Source organism: Peromyscus eremicus, chromosome 7 (assembly GCF_949786415.1).
Source record: "Peromyscus eremicus chromosome 7, PerEre_H2_v1, whole genome shotgun sequence".
Classification (NCBI taxonomy): Eukaryota; Metazoa; Chordata; class Mammalia; order Rodentia; family Cricetidae; genus Peromyscus; species Peromyscus eremicus.
The window spans coordinates 117,494,920-117,517,022 of NC_081422.1; the positions used below are offsets into that span (position 1 = coordinate 117,494,920).

Genomic DNA, 22,103 nt, shown 5'->3' on the forward strand with positions numbered 1-22,103 from the left:
ATATGAACAGCCTGGACATGAGTGGGGGTAATGAAGGGCGAGGGTCGAGGGAAAGAGAGCTTGGGGGAGCGGGAGATCCCAGCTGGATCAACAACAGAGAGGGAGAACAAGGAATAGGAGACCATGGTAAATGAAGACCACATGAGAATAGGAAGAAGCAAAGTGCTAGAGAGGCCCACAGAAATCCACAAAGATACCCCCACAACAGACTGCTGGCAATGGTTGAGATAAAGCCCGAACTGACCTACTCTGGTGATGGGATGGCCAAACACCCTAATTGTCGTGCTAGAAACCCCATCCAACTACTGAGGGATCTGGATGCAGAGATCCATGGCTAGGCCCCGGGTGGATCTCTGGGAGTCCAATTAGTGAGAATGAGGAGGGTTTATATGAGCGAGAATTGTTGAGACTAAGATTGGATAAAGCACAGGGACAAATAACCAAACAAATGGAAACACATGAACTATGAACCAATGGCTGAGGGGTCACCAACTGGATCAGGCCCTCTGAATGGGTGAGACAGTTGATTGGCTTGATCTGTTTGGGAGGCGTCCAGGCAGTGGGACCCGGTCCTGTGCTCATTGCATGAGTTGGCTGTTTGAAACCTGGGGCCTATGCAGGATCGCTTGGCTCGGCCTGGGAGGAGGGGACTGGACCTACCTGGACTGAGTTTACCCAGTTGATCTCAGTCCATGGGGGAGGCTTTGCCCTGGAGGAGGTGGGAATGGGGAGTGGGCTGGGGGGAAGGTGAGGGGGCCTGGAAGGGGGAGAACAAGGGAATCTGTGGCTGATATGTAGAACTGAATTGTATTGCAAAATAAAAATAAAAATAAAAAAATAAAAAAAAAAGAGATGGTTCTTGACGCATGGCCCAAGGGCTCACATCCATGGTCAGCATCCTGAGGGCTCATCACAGGCTGCTGGTAACTTGGTCTATGTCTACAGAGTTGACCTTACTTATTCCTCTGTTTTATGGATTTCCAGCCCTCTGGCTCCTCCTCCACTATAGACCTACACTGTTCACAGTGGCAGCCACTGGCCACATGTGGCTTCTGAACCTCTGAAATATAGCTAAGGTGACTGAAGTACTAAATCTTTCATCTTAATTGATTAAAGTTCAAACTCAAATTATAATATGTGGTTAGTGGCTATTGTATTGAACAGTGCATGTAAAACCTCAGTTTTTGCATCTTTTTTAACCAGAGTTCATTTGTTAGTGAGAAATTATCAATAAAGTTTATTATTTTTGTGTTTTCTACATCACAAATTTAGTATAGTCACATTATAAAAAAGAAAAACTGCACATGGAAACAGACTCCCATGCTGCTTAATACCAGAAATAAACAAAAATACCTACACTTGCGGAGGCAATTGTTTTTCCCTTGTTAATATCATGATGTGTGCTTGCTTTTAGACCAGATTTTTTCCCCTTAGAAGGATGTCCCACATCCTTTCTCTCTGGCTTCATCATCCCCAGAGCCACCTGCTGCATGAGATCTTGTTGACTTGACTCAAAATCAGCACAACCTCTGGCCAGTTAAAAACTAGAGGGGAAGAGATCTTTCCATGTGTACTCCAGCCATCAGGAGGGCCGGAGCTCAGCATCCAGGAACTAGATATGCTTTCAGGGCACTGAATAGCTTAGGAGTCTGGCAAGTATACCTCCTGGACAGAGGCCATAGGGGTGGCTCAGCAACACTCCCTGTAGTGGTCACTGCCCAGCCCTGTACCATGTGGACACTGAGAAGGGATTAGAGACATGGAGCATATAGACAAAGAGGAAAATAGTGGCGGGTATGATTATTTTCCTCAGGTAGGTTTCATTTAAAGAAATTGAAGATCACTAAAGGACCTGGCCTTGGTAACTTAAGACAGTAGCCTTATAGCAGCTGGTGCTGTGCTGGGCTTCCTGTCATAGTTTTGTCATTTTCTAGCTATCTACTAAGGAGCCCAGAGGATAGATAATGGATTAGTGTCTCTTTCCTGGAAAGAGACAAGGACAAAGGCAAGACAAATCCAGGCAAGACCTAAATGTCTGTGTTTTCCACCTTTCTGCCCTGGACCTTGGCTTACCAGGGCCAGGTGAGCCCATGAAGTGCAAGTGAGATCTGCTCATTTGAGCTTAGTCAATATGGTTGATTTGCCAGGCATCATGGCGCACACTTGTTATTCCACCAATCAGAAGACTGAGACAGGAAGATTGAGAATTCTAGGCTAGGTGAGCTAGAGTAATATGGTATCTCCAACAATACCAAAACCAAATAAAGTATTTTCCCTGTCTTACTTTGTTATTAGCAGTATGCTTTAAAAGCTAATCTGTTCTGGAAAAAGCTGTTTGAAGTAGATCAGACTGAGTTTTGTGGTGACTCAATACCCTTCTCCCCACTAGTCACAGGTGTGGTGGTATTGTGTTCCCCAAAATATTGTGTACCCTAATAAACTTATCTGGGTCAGAAAACAGAAAAGCTACTAGATACTTAGGATAGGCAGTGGTAGCACATGCCTTTAATCCTAGCATTCCAGAGGCAGAAATCCATGTGCTCAAGGATACAGCCAAGCATGGTGACTCACGCCTTTAATCCCAGAAAGTGAGCCTTTAATCCCAGGAAGTGAGGCAGAAAGCAGAAAGGTATATAAGGCGTGAAGATCAGGAACTAGAAGCATTTGGCTGGTTAAGCTTTCAGGCTTCTAGCAGAAGTTCAGCTGAGATTCATTCTGGATGAGGACTCTAGGCTTCCAGTCTGAGGAAACAGGACCAGCTGAGGAATTGGCAATGTGAAGTAGCTGTGGCTTGTTATGCATCTGATCTACCAGCATTCACCCCAATAACTGGCCTCAGGTTTGATTTTATTAATAAGAACTTTTAAGATTCCTGCTACACACAGGTGACCACCAAGTCCTTGGAATGTACTTGTTCAAGACCTAGAACTCAAGTAACTAACTTACTTTCTATTTGTCTATCTTTCTTTTCTAAAGACAGGGTCTTACTCTTAGCCCAAACTGGCTTGAGTGGCCATCCTTCTGTGTCAGCCTCCTGAATGCTAGAATTATAGGTGTGGACCACCACATTTGTATTGGAACTGAGTTGTTTTAAAGATTTATTCATTCTCTCTCTCTCTCTCTCTCTCTCTCTCTCTCTCTCTCTCTCTCTCTCTCTCTGGTTTTTTTTCTAGGCAGGATTTCTCTGTGTAACAGCCCTGGCTGTCCTGGCACTCACTTTGTAAACCAGGCTGGCCTTGAACTCACAGAGATTCACTTACCTCTGCTGAGATTAAAGGTGTGCGTCACCATGCCCAACCCAGAACTGAACTTTTAATGTTACTTTATTTTGATTACATTTACATAGCCACATGTGTCTATTTGCCACTGTGGACAACAGACATAAATGAATCTAAATGACTGCTAGTTTTTACTTCCTTTGCTCAGGAACTCATCTCCTTGCTGGAGGACCTTTGTGTTTTTACCCATCAAGGAGGCATTTGCAGCGAAGTCTTAGCTAATGACCAACTGCTTTTTCCGATTCTGTTATCTCACTCCTGTTTCTAGAAGGGAGAATGGTGTCACTGCAAGCCTAGTTTTACTTGTGCCTCTGTGTGACACTGTCGATGCTGTCCCTGTCACTCATCCACACTACTTTTTTCTATTGAAGTACCCTGAAGGCAAATTTCTTTACCCTATGCACAGAAAGTGGTTTGGAACTTTTCTGTACATACAGGATTTCATCTAATCCAGGCTGACCCTAAACTTTTGAAGTAGCTGAGACTGGCCTTGAATTCCTAATCTTTCTGTCTCTATCTCCTAAGTGCTTGGATTACAGGAATGTATCACCACAGCTGGCTGGAAATAGGAGATTCTGAGTCTAGAATTCTAAAGTTGTAGCACTGACACCCATCCTGACATGTGTGCTTGATGCTCATCATCCAATCCTATGATTTGACCACAACACGTTGCACCTGGTGGAATCCTGGTTCAGAGAAAGGTCAAAGACATCCTCTGGCCCAGTGGTTTTCAGTGGTCCTTGGATTAGTCCATCGTTGGTAGCTGGAATTTACTAGGAATGTGGGTCTTCAGCACCTTCCCATCCATACTAAAACCAGAAACTCTTGAGATGGGGCCAGCACTAACAGATCCACAGGTGATATGTGGAGCTGGAGGGATGTATGTACATGTATGTTTACAGGTGTGGCTCCGTGTGCCTGCACAGAAGACATTTGATGTCCTTTCTATTGTGTCCTGCCTTATTTTCTTGAGATAGGGTCTCTCACTGAGTCTGGAGCTAGGTTTACGCAACAAGCCCCACTATTCCTCTTGTCTTCATTCCACTTCAGCCCTTCTATTACCAGTGTGTGCATAGCAGCCCCCAGCTTTTAACATGAGTTCTGGAGATGGGAACTCATGTCTTTATGCTTGTACAGCGAGTAATATTTCTCTCTGAGTCACCTTCATAGCCCCCACATAGCTGAAGCTTGCTCATCATGCTGTTTGTTAGCAGTCACAGCTCCTTGATGACATGCCTCGAAGGATGAGCTTCTGTAAGAGGCAAAACAGTGGCATAATTTCACTGCCTAGATGAACAGAGTGGGGATGAGATTTCACTGGCAACACTAAGAAATCCAACATCTTCCCTGTAATGGGATAAAAGTGTGTGATCTTCCAAATTTTATGTCCCACCCTTAATCCCAGTGCAATGGTGTTTCAAGGTAGTATACTGGGGAAGTGGTGTCCTTAGATGAGAATAGAGAGAGAGGTAGTTTTCTTGGCACCACATGAGGACAAAGCAAGAAGACAGCTTTCAACAAACTAGGGAAAGGTCCTTACTGGGAGTCCAATTCTTCTGATGTTTGATTCCCACCCCAAAACTGGGGAAAATGTTCCTGGCAAAGCTGCTTGAAGAAGTAGATCAGGGCACATTTTGTGTGACAATACAGATGTCCTACAACCTTGTGGTCTCAGTGCCCATCAAGTACTTGGAATACACTTTTTACTGTTAAAGTTACTTTAATTAAATTCATGTGTAGATAGCCTATTCCTCCTCTATGCCCCATACTCTGAGAGAGAATCCTTACAGAACAGAAACAAGAGAGATTGTGTAGTGTGACGAGATTGTTATATTTGCCCTAGGAAGACCGTTATCTTTGCCCTGTATTTGAATCTCAACTCTAGTATTTTCAGCTCTAGGCTTTAAGTTTGACTTCTTTAGTGTTTATTTACTCATCAGCAAAGGAAGACACAGTAAAAATGCAGTAAGTTAGACTCAAATGCCTAAAGTAGGGTGTTGCATTATTGCAAGATTAATGAAATAATCCATGTTACCTCCTAACACCCCTGCCAGTTTGGGGCTCTCACTGGGATGGATTGCCTCAGTCTGTCCTGCTCCTGCCTGAGTTTAGCACCATCTAGTGGATCTCTAGGTGAGTTGGTGTCTTTCTTTCTGGCCAGATCTGGAGTGACTGAGCCTGGATCAAGCATTCTCTCCTCCTTGCTCTCAAGACTGGTTGCTTGATGTTTCCTAACTTGCCTGGCTTCCTTCATGTCTCCCTTCTCTTAACAGGTAGCAGTTTTAGCTTGCCTTCAGGTATTAGTTAGAGCCAGTCTTGTTCTATGCAAGAATGTGTTATTGGAGAATTCTGATTACACTTACCTATGACAGAACTGGTAAAGAGTACTGCAAATAGTGAAAGCTTCATTAGCTTTCACTGAGGAAGGGAGAATATGGATTTGTGTTCTACAAGAACTAGGAGTGTGGGGTGGCCGAAAGAAGCAGCTGACCAGGCACCTTCAGAATCAGATGGAGCTGCTCACTTGCTACTTGGATGAGCCTAGAATTCCTCATTTATGACATGAAGACCATAGCATTTAACTAAATCATCGTGCTTTTGGATGGGAGCATAGCTCAGTGGTAGAACTCTTGCCTGTCATATACAAGGCTCTGAGTTCTATACCATTACTGGAGGTAAAGTGTGTTTTTATGAGAAGAAAAGGAAACTCCCAAAGTTGAGAGTGATCTTGAGGTATAGTTTCACGTTACTCCCAGAAGTAATCAATTCTGGTATTAAAGCTCTGTTCAGTGATAAATAGGCATGTGTTTTATTTCTGCTTCACTCTAGTGAATCATTTCTCCAATCTGAAACCTGGAGTAGAAGGTGACTTTGAGCAGAAAATGACTGTGAGTTCCCTGAAAGGCAGGTGACAAGACAGAGTCAGCAGTGTGTTCCCTAAAATATACAAAGCTTGGGCTAAAGAGATGTATCAGAGGTTAAGAGCACTCACTGATCTTCTGAGAACTCGAGTTCAGTCCTAGCACCCATGTTAGGCAGCTCACAACTGCCTCCACATCCAGATCTAATATCCTTTGGCCTCCCTGGGCCCTTACACATGGCATATATATACACAGAGACACACACATGTACATAAAAATTTTAAAAATAAAAAACAAATCTTTAAAAATTAGAAAGACTATATAAAGGCGCCAAACCTTGACACATAAAAGATAATAGGCAGGTGGTATTTTTTTCCCTCACTCTGACAAAATACAAGCAAATAAATTTGAAGGCTGTATCTAGTTTCTATTCTGAAGCGAGGACTGAAGTTCAAGTTCTTTGGCACAGGCCCATTTCCACTCTCTTGGGTCTCTGGGGGTGCTTAACATTTAAACTGAGAATAGAGGAAAAACCAGACATAGAGAAAAAACTAACCTCTGAGCTCCTCCCTGACTCTTCCTGTCTGGGCCCAAGACTTTTCAGCTCAAGGCTAGCAGGAAGAGCAGTTGTCTAGCAAGCTGGTGATTTTTGAGATGATCAGTGCTTAATATTCAAGGCCACCCAAGGCTACCTGGTGAGTTCAGGACCAACCTGAGCTACATGGCAAGACCTTGTCTTTAAAAAAGAAATCAAAGCAATGCCTGCATTTGGTGAAACACAGGAAAGAAGAAAGAGCAAACCTCCCTCCATTCTGCAGGTGCTTAGGGACTGCCTTCTTTACAAGGTTGGGACATTTAAATCTTACTTTTCTTTTTCTTTTCACATCATAATAGGATGGTTTTTTTAAAATTAATAGCATAGCCTTTTAAAAATAAATAAGTGTATTATGTTATACATAATTCTAAAAACAAAACAAAAAATGCATGAAGTGAAAAACTGAAATTTATAATACCATTTGTCAAGTATTTTAGAAGTACATAAAGTAGCATTTCCATGTAACTTTTCCACCACTGTGGCCACTATTCCACTTCTTCCTGCCATGTATCAGTGGAGTATGTGATACTTACAAAAGAATTGTGCTATGAATACACGTGTCCAGCTTGCTTTCTTCACTCACTAATGTATTCTGACTATCTTTTTATAGCATAAACATTTTCTGGTTCTATTAAAACACTATTCATCTGGTATTTTAAAAGGCTACATAACAGTTCATCAGTTAGATGTACTCTGTTTTATGTAATCTTTCCTTTGAGTAAATATTTATCGACATTTTTTATTCTGTCCCAAAGCCAAGTCTCAGCCTCATAGAATCAAGATAAACATCTTAAAGTTTCCTTTCCAGGAAGAGTTTGTCATTTTACACCTGTTCAGTAGCTCAGGGAAACATGCAGTGACAGGGATCATGAACACTTCACAGCCCCCCACCATCATCTGTGTTTGTTTCCATGCTAGGAGATTTACTACTTTTGCATATTAATAATCTTTTGTGGATTCTAGAATAGAGCTATTCTCTCCTCTGTTAAGATTTAAAAAAAAATGTGGGGCTGGAGAGATGGCTCAGAGGTTAAGAACACTGGCTGTTCTTCCAGAGGTCCTGAGTTCAATTCCCAGCATCCATATGGTGGCTCACAACCATCTGTAATGAGATCTGGTGCTCTCTTCTGGCCTGCAGGGATACATGAAAAATATAACATTGTATACATAATAAATAAATAAATAAATCTTAAAAAAAAATTTCAGGGCCCCCCCAAAAAAAATGTGTATGGGTGTTTTGCCTACATGTATGTAAGTATGTGTATGTACACCACCTTCATGCCTGGTGCACATGGAGGCCAGAAAAGGGTGTTAGATTCCCTGGGACTGGAGTTACTGCTCACTGTGAGCCACCATCTGAGTCCTGGAAATGGAACCTAGGTCCTCTGCAAGAGCATTAAGTTCTCTTAACTGCTGAGTCCTCTCCCCAGCTCCTTTCTAGCTCAGGTTCCTTAGCACTTCTAGCCCCTACTCCTGGAGGCAGAGCTGGTGTTTGAGATGAAGTCCTGTTTCCTGGTGGTACCCTTGCTTCCTCTAGTGCTCCACCTACAACCACAGCACCTATGACCTTTGGTTCCATCTGACTGGTTCATCCTCTGGGAAGTCTAAGCACAAATCAGGGAAATATGGGTGCTCCATAGATAAGACTGGACCAGGACTTAGTGATTGGTGTGTGACTTGATGGAAGGACAAGTTACAAACTCTGGACACTGCGTGGTTGTGTAGCACGGATCCTAATTGTTCTTATTAGTAAAAACCTGCAGTAAGATATCAGGGGAAAGCTGAAAGATCAGAGCAGCAGAGCAGCCAGCCATTACCTCTATGAAATCCTTAGCCAAAAGAGAGCTGAGCCCCCATCTCCTCCTGCCTTATATTCCTCTCTCTGCCCAGCCATATCACTTCCTGTCTCCATCTCCTTAGTGCTGGGATTAAAGGCATGAGATCCCAAGTGCTGGGATCAAAGGTGTGTGCCACCACTGCCTGGCCTCTATGGTTATCTAGTGGCTAGCTCTGCCCTCTGATCTTCAGGCAAACTTTGTTAAAGCACAAACAGAATATCACCACGTTTAATTAATGATATGTATAGATCCTTTAACTTTGATCCATGCTTAGTGTCACATCCATTGAATATAATTCTAGGTTCTTCTTTGGTTTATCAGTTCTTCCAGCTCCAGGGCATTGAAGATGCTTCTGTTTTACCTGTAGAGCATGTTGTGTCCTTGTGCACATGGATTTCAGGGCTCTTAGCTCTTGACAGATGACTCTCGGATGGTTACTTCTTGGATACTCCTGCAGTGGTTACCAGATGTGGTAAAATTTCTTTTGTTGCTGGGTATGTTGGCCCACTACTTTAATCCCAGCACCCAGGAGGCAGAGGCTGGAGAATGTCTGTAAGTTGAGACCAACCTAGTCTATAAACCGAGTTCCAGGCTAGCTGGGGCTACATGGTAAGACCTTGTCTCAATTTTTTTTTCTTCTTTTGTTGTGATTTTGTTTTTTAAGATTTTGCTGGGTAGCTTGAACTCCTGATCCTCTTGCCTCTGCCTCCTGAGTGCTGGGATTACAGGTATACTTCACCATGTCCAGACAGATTTATTACTTTGCCAATTATTGAGCTAAAGATAGAATTTTATTGTGGTTCTAATGTACAGTCTCTTAATTACAGGTGGAATTGACATCTTTATATTATATGGTAATATTAGGTTGCTATTAATAACCATGATTACTGTGAAGATAATGTAACAGGCTTCTGCTACTGCGCTGTTGCTTCTCATTCTCCTTCCTTAGCCTCCTAAGTGCTGGGATGACAGGCCAGTGACACCATGCTTTGTGACATGGGTGATTTTGCTGTCAGGCTAGGTCCTTGACCCCAGGATCTTGATTCCATCCAATGCCAAGAATTCATTGGGCTTTTGGGACTTCCAGAGGCCTGTGGGTTGTCTGCAGTTGGACACTAGAAGCACATGGAGTCCCCAGCACTATAGAGGCCCATTTGCATTCCCCATGGAGGTGCTGTGTTTGAACTTGCCCCATCATATGTCCTGGCTCTTCACTCATTTACAATAAAAAGTGTTGATTGAGGATTTCTTCCTTCCTTCCTTCCTTCCTTCCTTCCTTCCTTCCTTCCTTCCTTCCTTCCTTTCTTGTTTGCTTTTCGAGACTGAGTTTCTCTGTGTAACATCTCTAGCTGTCCTGGAACTTGCTTTGCAGACCAGGCTGACCTTGAACTCAAAGAGATCTGCCTGCCTCTGCCTCCTTAGTGTTGGGATCAAAGGCATGCACCACCATACCCAACTGAGAATGTCTTTCTAATCAGTGTTTCAGTCTTATAGAGTCAGAAGTCTAATCTAAGAGTTGATGCTTTGAAGTCCTGCTGCAGGATGTCTTTCTGTGTGCTGTGAATATGTGATGCTCCAGTTGGTTAATAAATAAAGCTGCATTGCCCTATGGCAGGGCAGAATGGAGCCAGGCAAGAGATCCAAGAGAGATAGAGGGAGGAAAAAGGCAGGGTCAGGGGAGACACAATGAGTTGCCACCAGGAGAAGCAAGATGTGAGAGAGCAGGTAACGCCGTGGTCATGTGGCAAAACATAGATTAATAAAAATGGATTAATTTAATATGAAAGAGCTAGCTAGCAAGAAGCCTGAGTCATAGGCTATATACAGTTTGTAATTAATATTAAGCCTCTGATTATTTTATAAGTGGCTGCAGGACCTTGGGTAGGAGGGATTCGTCCGGACTGAGGGGCTGGGCAGGCCTGGAGAAACTTCTGGCTACAAAGTCCCATACACCAGACCACACCATTTATATCAAGAGAAAATACAACACATCCTTCCCTTGTGGCTTTTTATAGTTAACCATTTTATAGCACTCTGGTAGGTTGTCATGGGTGACTGCCCTTAGTGCCTCAGGAGAGACTGCTGCCAGTGCCCTGTGCTGGTGTGTGCCTCCTCTGTCCTGTCACCAAGGTTCACTGACATTTTTCTAAGTAGAGTCCTAAAAGAAAATATATCATTGTGGTGATATTGTGCTCCCCAATATATTGTGCACCCTAATAAATTTATCTGGGGTCAGAGAACAGAACAGCCACTAGACAGACATAGAGGCCAGAAAATGGTGGCACTTACACCTTTAATCCTAGCCTTCTGGAGGCAGAGATCCATCCGGATCTCCGTGAGTTCAAAGCCACACTGGAAACAGCCAGGCATGGTGACTCATGCCTTTAATCCCAGGAAGTGATGGCAGAAAGGTATTTAAGGTGTGAGGACCAGGAACGAGAGCTGGTTAAGCTTTTAGGCTTTTGAGCAGCACAGTTCAGCTGAGAGGCTTCCAGTCTGAAGTAACAGGATCAGCTGAGGAACTGGCAAGGTGAGGAAGCTGTGGCCTGTTCTGCTTCTCTGATCTTCCAGCATTCACCCCAATACCCAGCTCCAGGTTTGTTTTTATTAATAAGACCTTTTAAGATTTGTGCTACATATCATGAACCCTAAGTTAGCTTCAAGTCTTTCTGTTAAACAGCACCAGCCAGGGGACCCTTCTTCCTGGACTTGATCTGTTCTATGCTGAGGATCACACTGTCACTCACCATGTAGCATAGGCTGGCCTCAAACTTTTGGTGATCCTCCTGTCTTTGCCTCTCAAATGCTAGGATATAGATGACCAGCACCACACCCAGCTAATATCATCCTTTAATAACAAAACTGTCATCAACAGTTGGCATCCCTTGTATGGTTAGAGTTAGGGGCCGTTTCTTTAAAACTTTCTTCATTATGTGTTAACCTTTTACCCTATCTTCCTGTTTTTACTTCAGGCAGGAAGTTAAGAGGAAAAGCCTTCTATTTTGTCAATGGCAAAGTATTCTGTGAGGAAGACTTTTTGGTGAGTATATCACCCAGACTGCATAGGGTGAGGGAGGGTTAGGGCAGGAGCCTGAGAGGACCAGATGGCAGGATATTGTTTCTCTGTATTCCTAATACTACTGGGAGAGAGGGCCATTCCCTCCTTGTGGGTGCCTGGGTAACCTGAGTCCTGAAGCAGAAGACAAGCCACAAAGCTTTATGGCATGTACAAATGTGCCCTCCCCACCTATTCTCTGCTTCTGTGTGTGTGTGTGTGGGGAGGGAGAGAGAGAGAGAGAGAGAGAGAGAGAGAGAGAGAGAGAGAGAGAGAGAGAGAAAGGGAGGGAGGGAGGGAGGGAGGGAGGGAGGAGAAAGAAACCATGTGCTGTCTTCAGAGCCCTGAAAGAGCTTGTTAGGACACAGATGCCAGGCCCCAGCCCTGTATCCAGCTTAGTAAATCTGAGGTGGGGTCCATAAACTTAATTTGTTCCAAGTTTCCAAGTGATTCTGAGGATCTTGTTTTGGGAATCTTTGAGATGAGGGATTAAAGACTTTCTGTGTTCATCTGTCATATAAAGCTTGACACAGTGTGGGGCCCAGGTACAGTAACTAGGATGGGTGGCCCAGGACTACCATGACTCAACACACAGCTGCACACCTTCAGGGGAACCACAGGTTCCTCAGAAATCCTCCTCATTCGCTGCTGATGGGGAGGTGGCTGACTCATCTTTCTCTTCTCTTCTCTGCAGTACTCTGGCTTTCAGCAGTCTGCCGACAGGTGTTTTCTTTGTGGACATCTGATCATGGACATGGTGAGTATTGCTCAGCAAGATCAGAGCACCTTGGAAGAAGGCTAAAAAGAAGTTAATAATTGAACACAGTGTTTCCTTTCTGGTTTGTGGTCACTGCTGGTTTTATTTAAAGAAGTCCTTGCCCACTGTAGCCACTTCTCTAATAGACACTGTTGTTGGCTTGGACCAGTGCAGTTTTAATCATGCATACTGGAGTGATTCTGCTCACACTGGCCTCCCTCTGGATTCTCTGTGATCCTTGGCTTTCCCAGTGAGGTGCCAGGAGAGGCCAGTTTTACTTGCAGAAATATCAGCTACCTGGGAATTGGGTACAGTCAGATGAATGTGTTTTTTCCTTCCAGTACAAGCCATTCCTGAGAAAGCTTTTGGCATTCAGATAGACAGAGTCCAGGTTTTCCTATCCCATTCTGTGCTCAGCCACTGGCTCTTTTAGATTGTCTGGGTCTCAGTCTTTGTTTCATAAGTAAGAATAATGTTCCCTGTGGAATCAGGTAGTGAGGTCAACAAATTGTTTATCATTGGAAACTAGCCTTCAAGAATTTAAGAGCTAGGGGTATAATTCAGTGTCAGAATGCTTGCCTACCATGTACATGCCTCTGGGCTCCATCCTTAATACTGGGAGAAAAACAGTAACAAAAAAATGGTCAGCTGTGCTGGTTGCTCAAAGGCCAACAACTGGTTTAAGTCACTCCTTGGATCCTTGACTTGTGTCTTAAAAACACTGTCCAGTGGGCATCTTTTCCCAGGAGCCACTCCCGTTAGATGAGTTTGTTTCATTTACTGGGCTCATCTTCACTTAAAGAACTTCTGAAGAGGGCACCAGATCTCATTATAGATGGTTGTGAGCTACCATGTAGTTGCTGGGAATTGAACTTAGTACCTCTGGAAGAGCAGCCAGTGCTTTTAACATCTGAGCCATCTCCCCAACCGAAAAGGCACAAATCTTAAGTGTACTGATGAGTGCAGTTTACATGTGCATTTACCCATGTAACCACATCCCAAATTAGGATGCAAGACATTGTCTGAACCCCATAAAATGCCCTGTTGCATGTGGCTTTTTTCCCATTTTTTTTTTTTTTTGTGTGTGTGAGTGTGTGTATGTGTGTATGCAGGCATGAGCTATACCCCTTTACCTGTCTGTCTAAGAGTGACTCCCAGCTTTAAAATAGAACTCTTCATCTGCTACCAAGAATTCTAATAATGTAGACTATTTAAAATTTTTTGAAAAATATTTTCATTTTTTAAAATTGTGTGTATGCATGTGTGTTTGTGAGGTGGTATGTACATGTGAGTTTCGTTGTCCTTGTATGTGTGTATGTCTCTGTGTTAGTATGTGCACATGTACATGAGTGTCCATAGAGGTCAGAGGAGGGTGTCAGGACCCCTGGAGCTGGAGTTATAGGTGGTTGTGAGTCACTAGACATGGCTGCTGGGAACTAAACTCAGGTCCTCTGTCTTAACTGATGAACCATCTCTTGCCCCATAAAGACTCTTGTAGACACTGACTTAGCTCTATAGCAGAGTCCCGGCTACCAAACTCTGAATAAACTGTCTATTTGAAAATACTTTGTTAATAAAGGGTTATATTCTGAAATAGGCCCTATTCCTCAATGTCAGAATTTTAGAAGCTAGCCAGGATATAGCAACATAGCATCTTCTTTCAATTTGACTTTAGGCACAGAGGATTAAGTTAATCTAAGGGTCTCTTTTTGCTTTTGAGAGGAAATGCATTCTCATTGCCAAGTGGACTTTGGAAGTCTGGTAGTTGTTCCTCTTTGGCAGTTTGCTGCAGATGGAGAGGGGTTTTAGAGGCAGTAAAACCCAGTAGGGAAGGAGGAAGTCTGAGATTCAAGCTGGGATAGCACAGTATTCCTCTTGTGATCCCTGGCTGGGGTGTATGCTACAACGTTCTCTACTCAGACTTCCAGTGGAAGGGTCTGGATCATAGCACATCTCTTCCATAGCCTTACAATGTCCTGCAGAGCTTTCCTAAGTTCCAGGTCCCCTATTTGAAAACTTTCTGCATGGCTTAACACCTACTGTTGGTTACTGCTCCTTGTATCCCCTGCAGACTGGCATTGGGTGCTCCTGTTCATGGTGATGTTATAGTTTTGTTATTTTTGCTGTTTCATGGCCCAAATAATTGCAGAGGTAAATCTCCCACTGAATCAGCAAAGATGTTTTCAACTGCAGATTACGGAAAACTGACTTCAATTGCATGCATCTCATCTAATCTCATCTAATCTATCTATCTATCTATCTATCTATCTATCTATCTATCTATCTATCTATCTATCATCTCTCCCTCCCTCCCTCCCTCCCTCCCTTCTTTCCTTCCTTTCTTTTTCTTGGTTTTTAGAGACAGGGTTTCTCTGTGTAGCCCTGTCTATTCTGGAATTCCCTCTGTAGACCTGGCTGGCCTCAAACTTTCAGAGATCCGCTTGCCTCTGCTTCCCAAGTGCTGGGATCAAAGGCATGCGCTACCACCTCCTGACACATCTAATTATCTTAAGAAAACAACTGCTAGACATTACTCCTGGTGATTCTGAATTAGGAGATCTGGGGTGAGGTCTGAGAATGTGCTTTGTTTTTTTTTTTTTTTTACCAAGTTGTCAAGTAGTACTAAGCTGCAGATGCAGGGCCCACACTTACAGGGCTAGGCAATGTCAGCCATTCCCAGTGAGTTCTGTTACTGACCCATTGACCTTACCAAGGATGTACTTTCCTTCTTGTTTCTCCTCTTCCTTTCTCCTATCAATGCTCTCCTCCCTCCCTTTCTTCCTTCCCCCTCCCCTGTTCTCTTCTTCCCTCCCCTCCCCTTCCCTTCCTCACCCCTACCCTCTCTTCTCTCCTCCCTTCTCTCCTCCCCTTCCCTCTCCTCTCCTCCCCTCTCTTCTCCTCCTTTGGTTTTGTTTTGTTTTGTTTTGTCTTAGTTTTTTGTTTTGGAAAGGCTCTAGTAGTTCAAGTCTCACATCCAAATCAAATGATACTGAGAGGAAGGAGGCCTTTGGGGCTTCCCCTTCATTTTGTTTTAAGGACAAGGACAACAACAAAGGGACTTAGTCTTTACCTTGGATTTGAGATGATTAGGGCTCCAGCCAGGCTTCTAGATTGTCATACTATAGAATCAAAGCCACATGGAAAGGGTCCCAGGAGTCAATGTGAGGAGGTTTTGTCCAAGTTTTCATAGTTCCATCTAGAATTTCCCTTCATTCTTCTATATGCTTGCTGCCTTCCATATGAGGGGCAGATTCTTTTTAACTGGTTTACTCAGGGGTTCTGTCCCAGGACAGAGCTAGCCCTATCTAGTATTGCTTTTTAGGAGAGAACAAGTTTCTGCTATGAGAGAACGATCAGACACGAGTCTATTTCCTCCCACTCAACAACTGAGAGTTTGCATAGGTCCCTGTGCAGGTGGAAGTTTCTGTCCTGCCAGCAGCTCCCAAATAAACACACTGAGGTTGTATCAATTACAAACACTCAGCCATAGCTCAGACTTGTTACTAGCTAACTCTTACATTTAAATTAACCCATATTTCTTATCTATGCTTTGCCCCGTGGCTTGGTACCTTTTCTTAGTATGGTACGTTCATCTTGTTCTCCCTGTGTCTGCTTGTGACCTCTTACTCCGCCTTTCTTCATCTCAACATCCTTAGTTTGTTTTTTCTGCCTATACTTCCTGTCTGGCTACTCACCAATCAGTTTTTTATTAGCAATTAGAGTAACACACTTTCATACTGTACAGGATTATTCCACAGCATCCCTGTTTGATCCTCTCCTGTCCACAAGTCTGAGCAGACTAACCTCTCTTGACCTTTGTTTGGGTGAAACTCTGGGCCAGGTGGAGCCTGTGCCATGGTGCAGCTGTGCATGTGGCTCTTCAACCTACATGTTCCTCTTCCTTCATGGTCCTTCCTTCCCTTCATCTCTGTGAGTCTTTTCCTGTATGTGCTCAGATCCTACAGGCCCTGGGGAAGTCCTATCACCCTGGCTGTTTCCGCTGTGTCATCTGTAATGAATGTCTGGATGGAGTGCCTTTCACTGTGGACTCAGAGAACAAGATCTACTGTGTCCGAGATTACCACAAGTAAGGAGAAAGGAAGGGAGTAGAAGGTAACCTTACACAGGCCCCGCTGAGCTCAGCAGAATGGAAAGTATGTAGAAGCTCTTTAAAGGTTTGTTTGGTGATAAAGCAGAACACAAAACTAATCAGAGGAATCCAACAAGCCTGTGGCTTCAGATTTACCCAATTTCACCAGGCACCAAGTCAGGCTCAACACCTACCACTCTCTGCTTTTGAACCATCCCAGCTAGCTGTGAAGGGAGAAAACAGCCAGCTTCATCTTTATACTTAGGGGAGCAGGAAGCAGCCAGATTTCCCTTTATCAGCCAGGAATAATGTTTCTATTCCAAAAAGTGAGCCTAGGTCCACATAATCCTGAGTGCTGGCCATGGAGGGCTCTGGCAGGCCCTGGTTGCCATTCATATTCTGGTAATAACACAATGTGCACCGTGTTCCCTTTGTTTCTCCCGAAGGGTGCTGGCCCCAAAGTGTGCAGCCTGTGGGCTTCCCATCCTTCCACCAGAGGTAAGATCTTATCTGCTCATAGATCTTCTAAAGACTGGGCTGTCTCCCTTGAGTCACTCAGAAGATCTATAACTGTTCTTATACCTTTCCACATAATCCTCCAATGCCCCGTACTGTCCCTTTTTCCTGTGCTGGCTTCCCAGCCCCATGTCCTGCTTGTGCCATTTTGTCTAAGAGCCAAATCAAACTGTCTTAGATTAGAGGGACAGAAAGCTTGTCTTTTATTCATCTTTTAAGAATAAATATCCCTGAAACCCTGCGTCAGTGAATAAAATAGAGAGTGAAGGAGGAAGATACCAGACACAAGCCTCTGGCTTTGACATGCATGTGCACATGTGTGTGCATGTGCACATGCAGTCATGCATACATACATATGCAAAAAAAAAAAATCAAAGAAAAAGAATGTCGCCATTGGTATTTCTTTCAGTATTGTCTCTGACATCCCAGAAGATCACACTGCCCCTACCTACTCTCAATCCACTGAATCTGGTCTTTTTCCTACAAGTGTTTAGTATTCACTCTTGATTTATATCTCTCCCCCAAGGCCTCCTATTATTACCCCACAATCTCCTCCCATCCTATCCCATTGTTGGTGGTATTCCATGGACTTCTAACTGGCCTCTTTGCATGTCTTGCTTTTCTTTTGTCCCAGGGCTCAGATGAGACCATCCGTGTTGTGTCCATGGACAGAGACTACCATGTGGAATGCTACCACTGTGAGGTAAGCCCCTCCCTGTCTAGCCCCAAAGCCTACCTTAAAAAGGCCTCCTGGGTCATAGGACTAGGGTAGTCACCAGATTCTCTCTGAGGTGTATCCTCCAAGAACTGATTGTATGAGGGTAATAACAGATGTTTGGGATGAAGCTCTATGTCATTTTCTGAAAGTTCTGAAACTTGCAGTTGCTATCCTTGAAGCTACAGAACTCAGAGGATTATGTGTAGGGAGGGGCTCAAAGTCAGACTGTCACTTAGGTGTATAATGAGGGTTGGGGAGGAGATGTTCTCCCTTCTGGGTGCAGAATGTTCTGTCTGTCAGAAGCTTCTGTCTGAACTGAGCCCTGGAAATCATGGAGAAACCTCTGTTGGAAATAGGTACATCAATTGGTGGGTATAAAGGTTGTGTGGCGTGCTGCCCTGTGTGATACCCGACACTGAAGGAACCATAAGTGCCAGAGGTCACTCCGCATCAGTCTTCCAGCCATACTGAGTGGATTCATCCCCAGAAATAGACTAGATTCACTTGTAGATGGGTCTCACTGCTCGCACTGAAGAAGTAGATGGGACTCATGGCTGGTGGTACCTCCTGAATCTGGAGGAGAGAATGAAGACTTAACAGTCTTCTCTGCACATTCATGACCCTGGTTAACCATTAAAAATGCAAGTGCCTCACCCAGTGGTGGTGGCAGAGGCAGGCAAATCTCTTGAGGTCAAGGCCAGCCTGGTCTACAGAGCAAGTTCTAGGATGGCCAGGGCTGTACAGAGAAACCTTGTCTCAAAAACAAAAACAAACAACAACAACAATAACAAAAAATACGAGTGCCACAATTGAAATTATGTGTCTCTTCATTTTCTAGTAGTCACATCCGAATAGTTGAAAGAAACAGGTGGAGATGCTGGTGATGCGGTTCTCTTGGTAGAGTGCTTGCCTACCATATAAGTCCTGAGTTCAGAAGGAAGCATCACAAAAACTAGGAGTGATGGTGCACACCTGTAATCCCATCACTTAGAATGCTGAGACAGGAGGATCAAAAGTTCGAGGTCATCCTTGACTACAGATGACATAGCAAGCCTGGACTACATGAGACACTATCTCAAAAGAGGAGGGATATGTGGGATTAAGATGCACAATGTTACAATGTTATTTCAACTTGTCGTCCATATAAAAACTATATTTTCTATCTTATTTGGGTCTTCTGTCTGGGAAGCCTGGTGTATATTTCTTCTGAAGTCACCTCTTAGTTCCAGTCAGTCTCATTTAATGAGTTTTTTTTTTTTTTTTTTTTTTTTTTTTTTTCTCGAGACAGGGTTTCTCTGTGCAGCTTTGCGCCTTTCCTGGAACTCACTTGGTAGCCCAGGCTGGCCTCGAACTCACAGAGATCCACCTGGCTCTGCCTCCCGAGTGCTGGGATTAAAGGCGTGTGCCACCACCGCCCGGCTCATTTAATGAGCTTTATGGTGGCCAGTGGCCACTGGTTCTTTCACTAGACAGGAGCTGCCCACAGCCATGAAGTACCCTTTGCTGACTGGGTGGATTGTGGTTTCATGTTACTCTTGCAGTCTGTTTTGTTTTCATGGGACATTCTTGCCTCCTTGTAGGACTGTGGCCTAGAGCTCAATGATGAGGATGGTCACCGTTGCTACCCACTGGAAGACCACCTGTTCTGTCACTCCTGCCATGTCAAGAGGCTGGAGAAAGGACCCTCACCTGCAGCCCTCCACCAGCACCACTTCTAACCAGAGACACAGTGGGGAGGCAGGGCCAGGGCTGCCCAGGGAGGTGTCTGTGGGGTACTTTTGGGGGTCCCCAGAAGAGGAGGGGCAGGAGGTCAAGTTCCTGCTTGTGTGTGAAGGGTACCTTTCTTTTAACCATAGCAGTGTGCACTCCCCATCAAGTCCATGTATTTTCCAAGTGCTTTTCCCCATTGCCATACCCTCACCAAACCACTCAGGAAGATGCTCTAACTTTGCACATGGCACATGACACAAGGTTGGGCCTGTGTAACTGGACACATCCTACTCCCTGAAAATAGTCCATGTTTCATGGGGACAGATTTTCAGATTGTGTTAAGCACATTTCACAATGTTCCTAAAGAGAAGCAGTGATTGAGATGAGCGGCACTTCCCTCCTCTAGGAAAATACCTGCACCCAGATAACCCTCACACACCCTGTGGTGCGATTTACAGTTCTTTCCAGATTTACTTTAGTTCTTCTGAGAATGCGGCAAACTCTAACTGCATCACGACAAGAAAGAAGTATTGCATATGCTTTGTATCCTTGGAGTTTGCTTGGTAAAACAGAGCCAAGCTTTGACATCTGGGAGGCTGGGTCTCCTGTTGTGCCTCTGCCTTTCCTCCCATTCCTAAGGCAGCTGAGCTGTGGCAGAGGCCTGTCCTGTCCTACACAGCCAGCTTTGAGAGAACTGGTGCAGGCACCAGGCTTCTTGTCCACTGCTTGGTGGTGTTTTTTCTTTGCTTCCTCTAGTCTGTGATGATGGAGTTGCTTCCTTAAGGTGAGTCTGAGGATCTCAAGTGCTCACACCCCTGACACCTCTTTCTGATTATTTGCTCATGGGCTTGAATCTCAATCCATATCCTGGGAGAGAGCTCCTTTTGAAAGGAGAGTTTTGTGTGTGTGTGTGTGTGTGTGAGAGAGAGAGGATGTTACTGAGTTTGTTTCAGAGGTTATCTCTCCTGCCCACTTCTCAGCACATTCATTCGGTTTGAAGAAACCAATATAAGGTACACTGCTTTTGACTTTTTTTTCTTCATTATTTCTCTCCACTTTTTTTCCACAGACAAAACATACCTCACAGATAATTTTCACTAAATCACAGATCAAGGAGGAATTAGCCCTTCATATTGGAGACTGTTGGTGTATTGCAGTGGCTAATTTCCACTTTTGATTACAGTTAAGCAGTATAGTTGCAAAGCAAGGTAATCAGAGACTAGATGCACCTGAAATCAGCCCTCTGGCCCCATGTGCATCTGCATGCTGGCTCCTGGGGTAGCTGGGCTGAGGGAGTCCACATGCTGACAAAATGTTACGACCACTTCTGAGCTGGGTAGTGGGCACCTGTCCTTATAACATTTGGGAGACAGAAGTTTGTGAAGTAGGAGTTTAAGGCTGTCCTCAACTATATGAGGTCCTGGCTCCACTCAAAAAAATTTAAAAGAGATAAAATAAAAATTCACCCAGCACTAAAGAACATAATTAACTCTGCCTAACACTTCCTGAGGTCAGAGGTCAGTGTCTCCTTGGTAGTTCAAATGGGAGAAACTGGAAAAACAAAAACAAAATGGCTTTCCAGTTGCCCTCTTATCTTCAGGGAGTGCCCCAGGATTTGTGGCAGGAAGGCTGCAGTATCTCACTTCTGCCAGTCAGGCTGGGCACCCCGCAGCTGGCTTGGGTGATAAAGCATGGTCAGTGGAGCCCCACCACATGTGAATGTGGACTCTTGACTGGGTCCCAGCTCTACCTGTAGGCCAGCTATTTCAATCCTGCTGGCCCCCTTTGCCTGTGAGAAGTTCAGAACTGGGACTGGGGATCAAGACCATCTTTTTCATTTTTATAAGGTTCATTCTGTTGGGATCCTTTGACCAGATGTTACTTGTTTACTGTCCTAGACAGAGCCCCCTTAAAAACAACAACAGCAGCAGCAACAACAACAACAAAACAACTATGAATATACTGGGTTATGGAGATAAACTCTAAAGCCAGGCCTCTTTCTTCCCTTCAAGTTATCTAGCTTGCCTTTGGCAAGGCTGACAGGGAAAGGAAATGAACCAGTAAGTCTTTGCCGTCCTTGAGGTGCTGGTCTAGTTGACATACTTTACTCCAATTTTGAGTCAAGATGATTAAGAAAATTGCATTGGAATCAATGTTTGAAGTAGAGGGCATTTGCTTGCAAATTGAATAACTAGTTTAAAACTCTGATTAATTTTTTAAATGAAATTCCTGATTGAGGTGATTCAGATGTGTTTGCAAATAAATTTTATATTACTGAAAAAGAACAATAAAGGAATTTGCAGACTTCCTAGAACCCTTAGGATTGTCTCCTCTGATTGTTTTCTGGAGAAAGTACCCCTAGGGATCTCTTATTCATTGTTTCTGTTCATCTCAGGCCCGGGCATAGAAAACATGAAGAGATGTTTGCTTATCTGGGGTTTTAAATGTGCTATAAGTTTTGGCCAAATAGAGCTGTAGGGAGATTATATTTATAAGCATGTAGGAAGAAAACACAGGGACTTAGCTTACTCTGTCTTAAAAGTTAGAGAAATAGCTTTTTCAAGATTCCTGTACAACTCTTGTATTTTGGATAAAACTAAGGAAATGGAGGCTGATCCCAGACCCAGTACTAGTGTCTGCCCTCCCTTTTCTCATTCTGCCCCATAGGTTTCAGAAGAGCCTTCA

The 22,103-nt window shown here is 44.0% G+C and overlaps 1 protein-coding gene across 3 annotated transcripts in view; it reads left to right on the forward strand.

The window, feature by feature from the left end:
* Limd1 (LIM domain containing 1) overlaps positions 1-21,732 on the forward strand; it is a 59,889-nt gene extending 38,157 nt beyond the window's left edge. For all 3 annotated transcript variants that reach the window (XM_059269008.1, XM_059269010.1, XM_059269009.1), the window contains exons 3-8: positions 11,545-11,612; positions 12,322-12,384; positions 16,341-16,471; positions 16,921-16,972; positions 17,625-17,693; positions 19,289-21,732. In XM_059269008.1, the coding sequence (XP_059124991.1) occupies positions 11,545-11,612; positions 12,322-12,384; positions 16,341-16,471; positions 16,921-16,972; positions 17,625-17,693; positions 19,289-19,426 (521 nt within the window). In that variant the 3' untranslated portion in view covers positions 19,427-21,732. The remainder of the gene's footprint in view (positions 1-11,544; positions 11,613-12,321; positions 12,385-16,340; positions 16,472-16,920; positions 16,973-17,624; positions 17,694-19,288) is intronic.
* Positions 21,733-22,103: the final 371 nt, after the last annotated feature.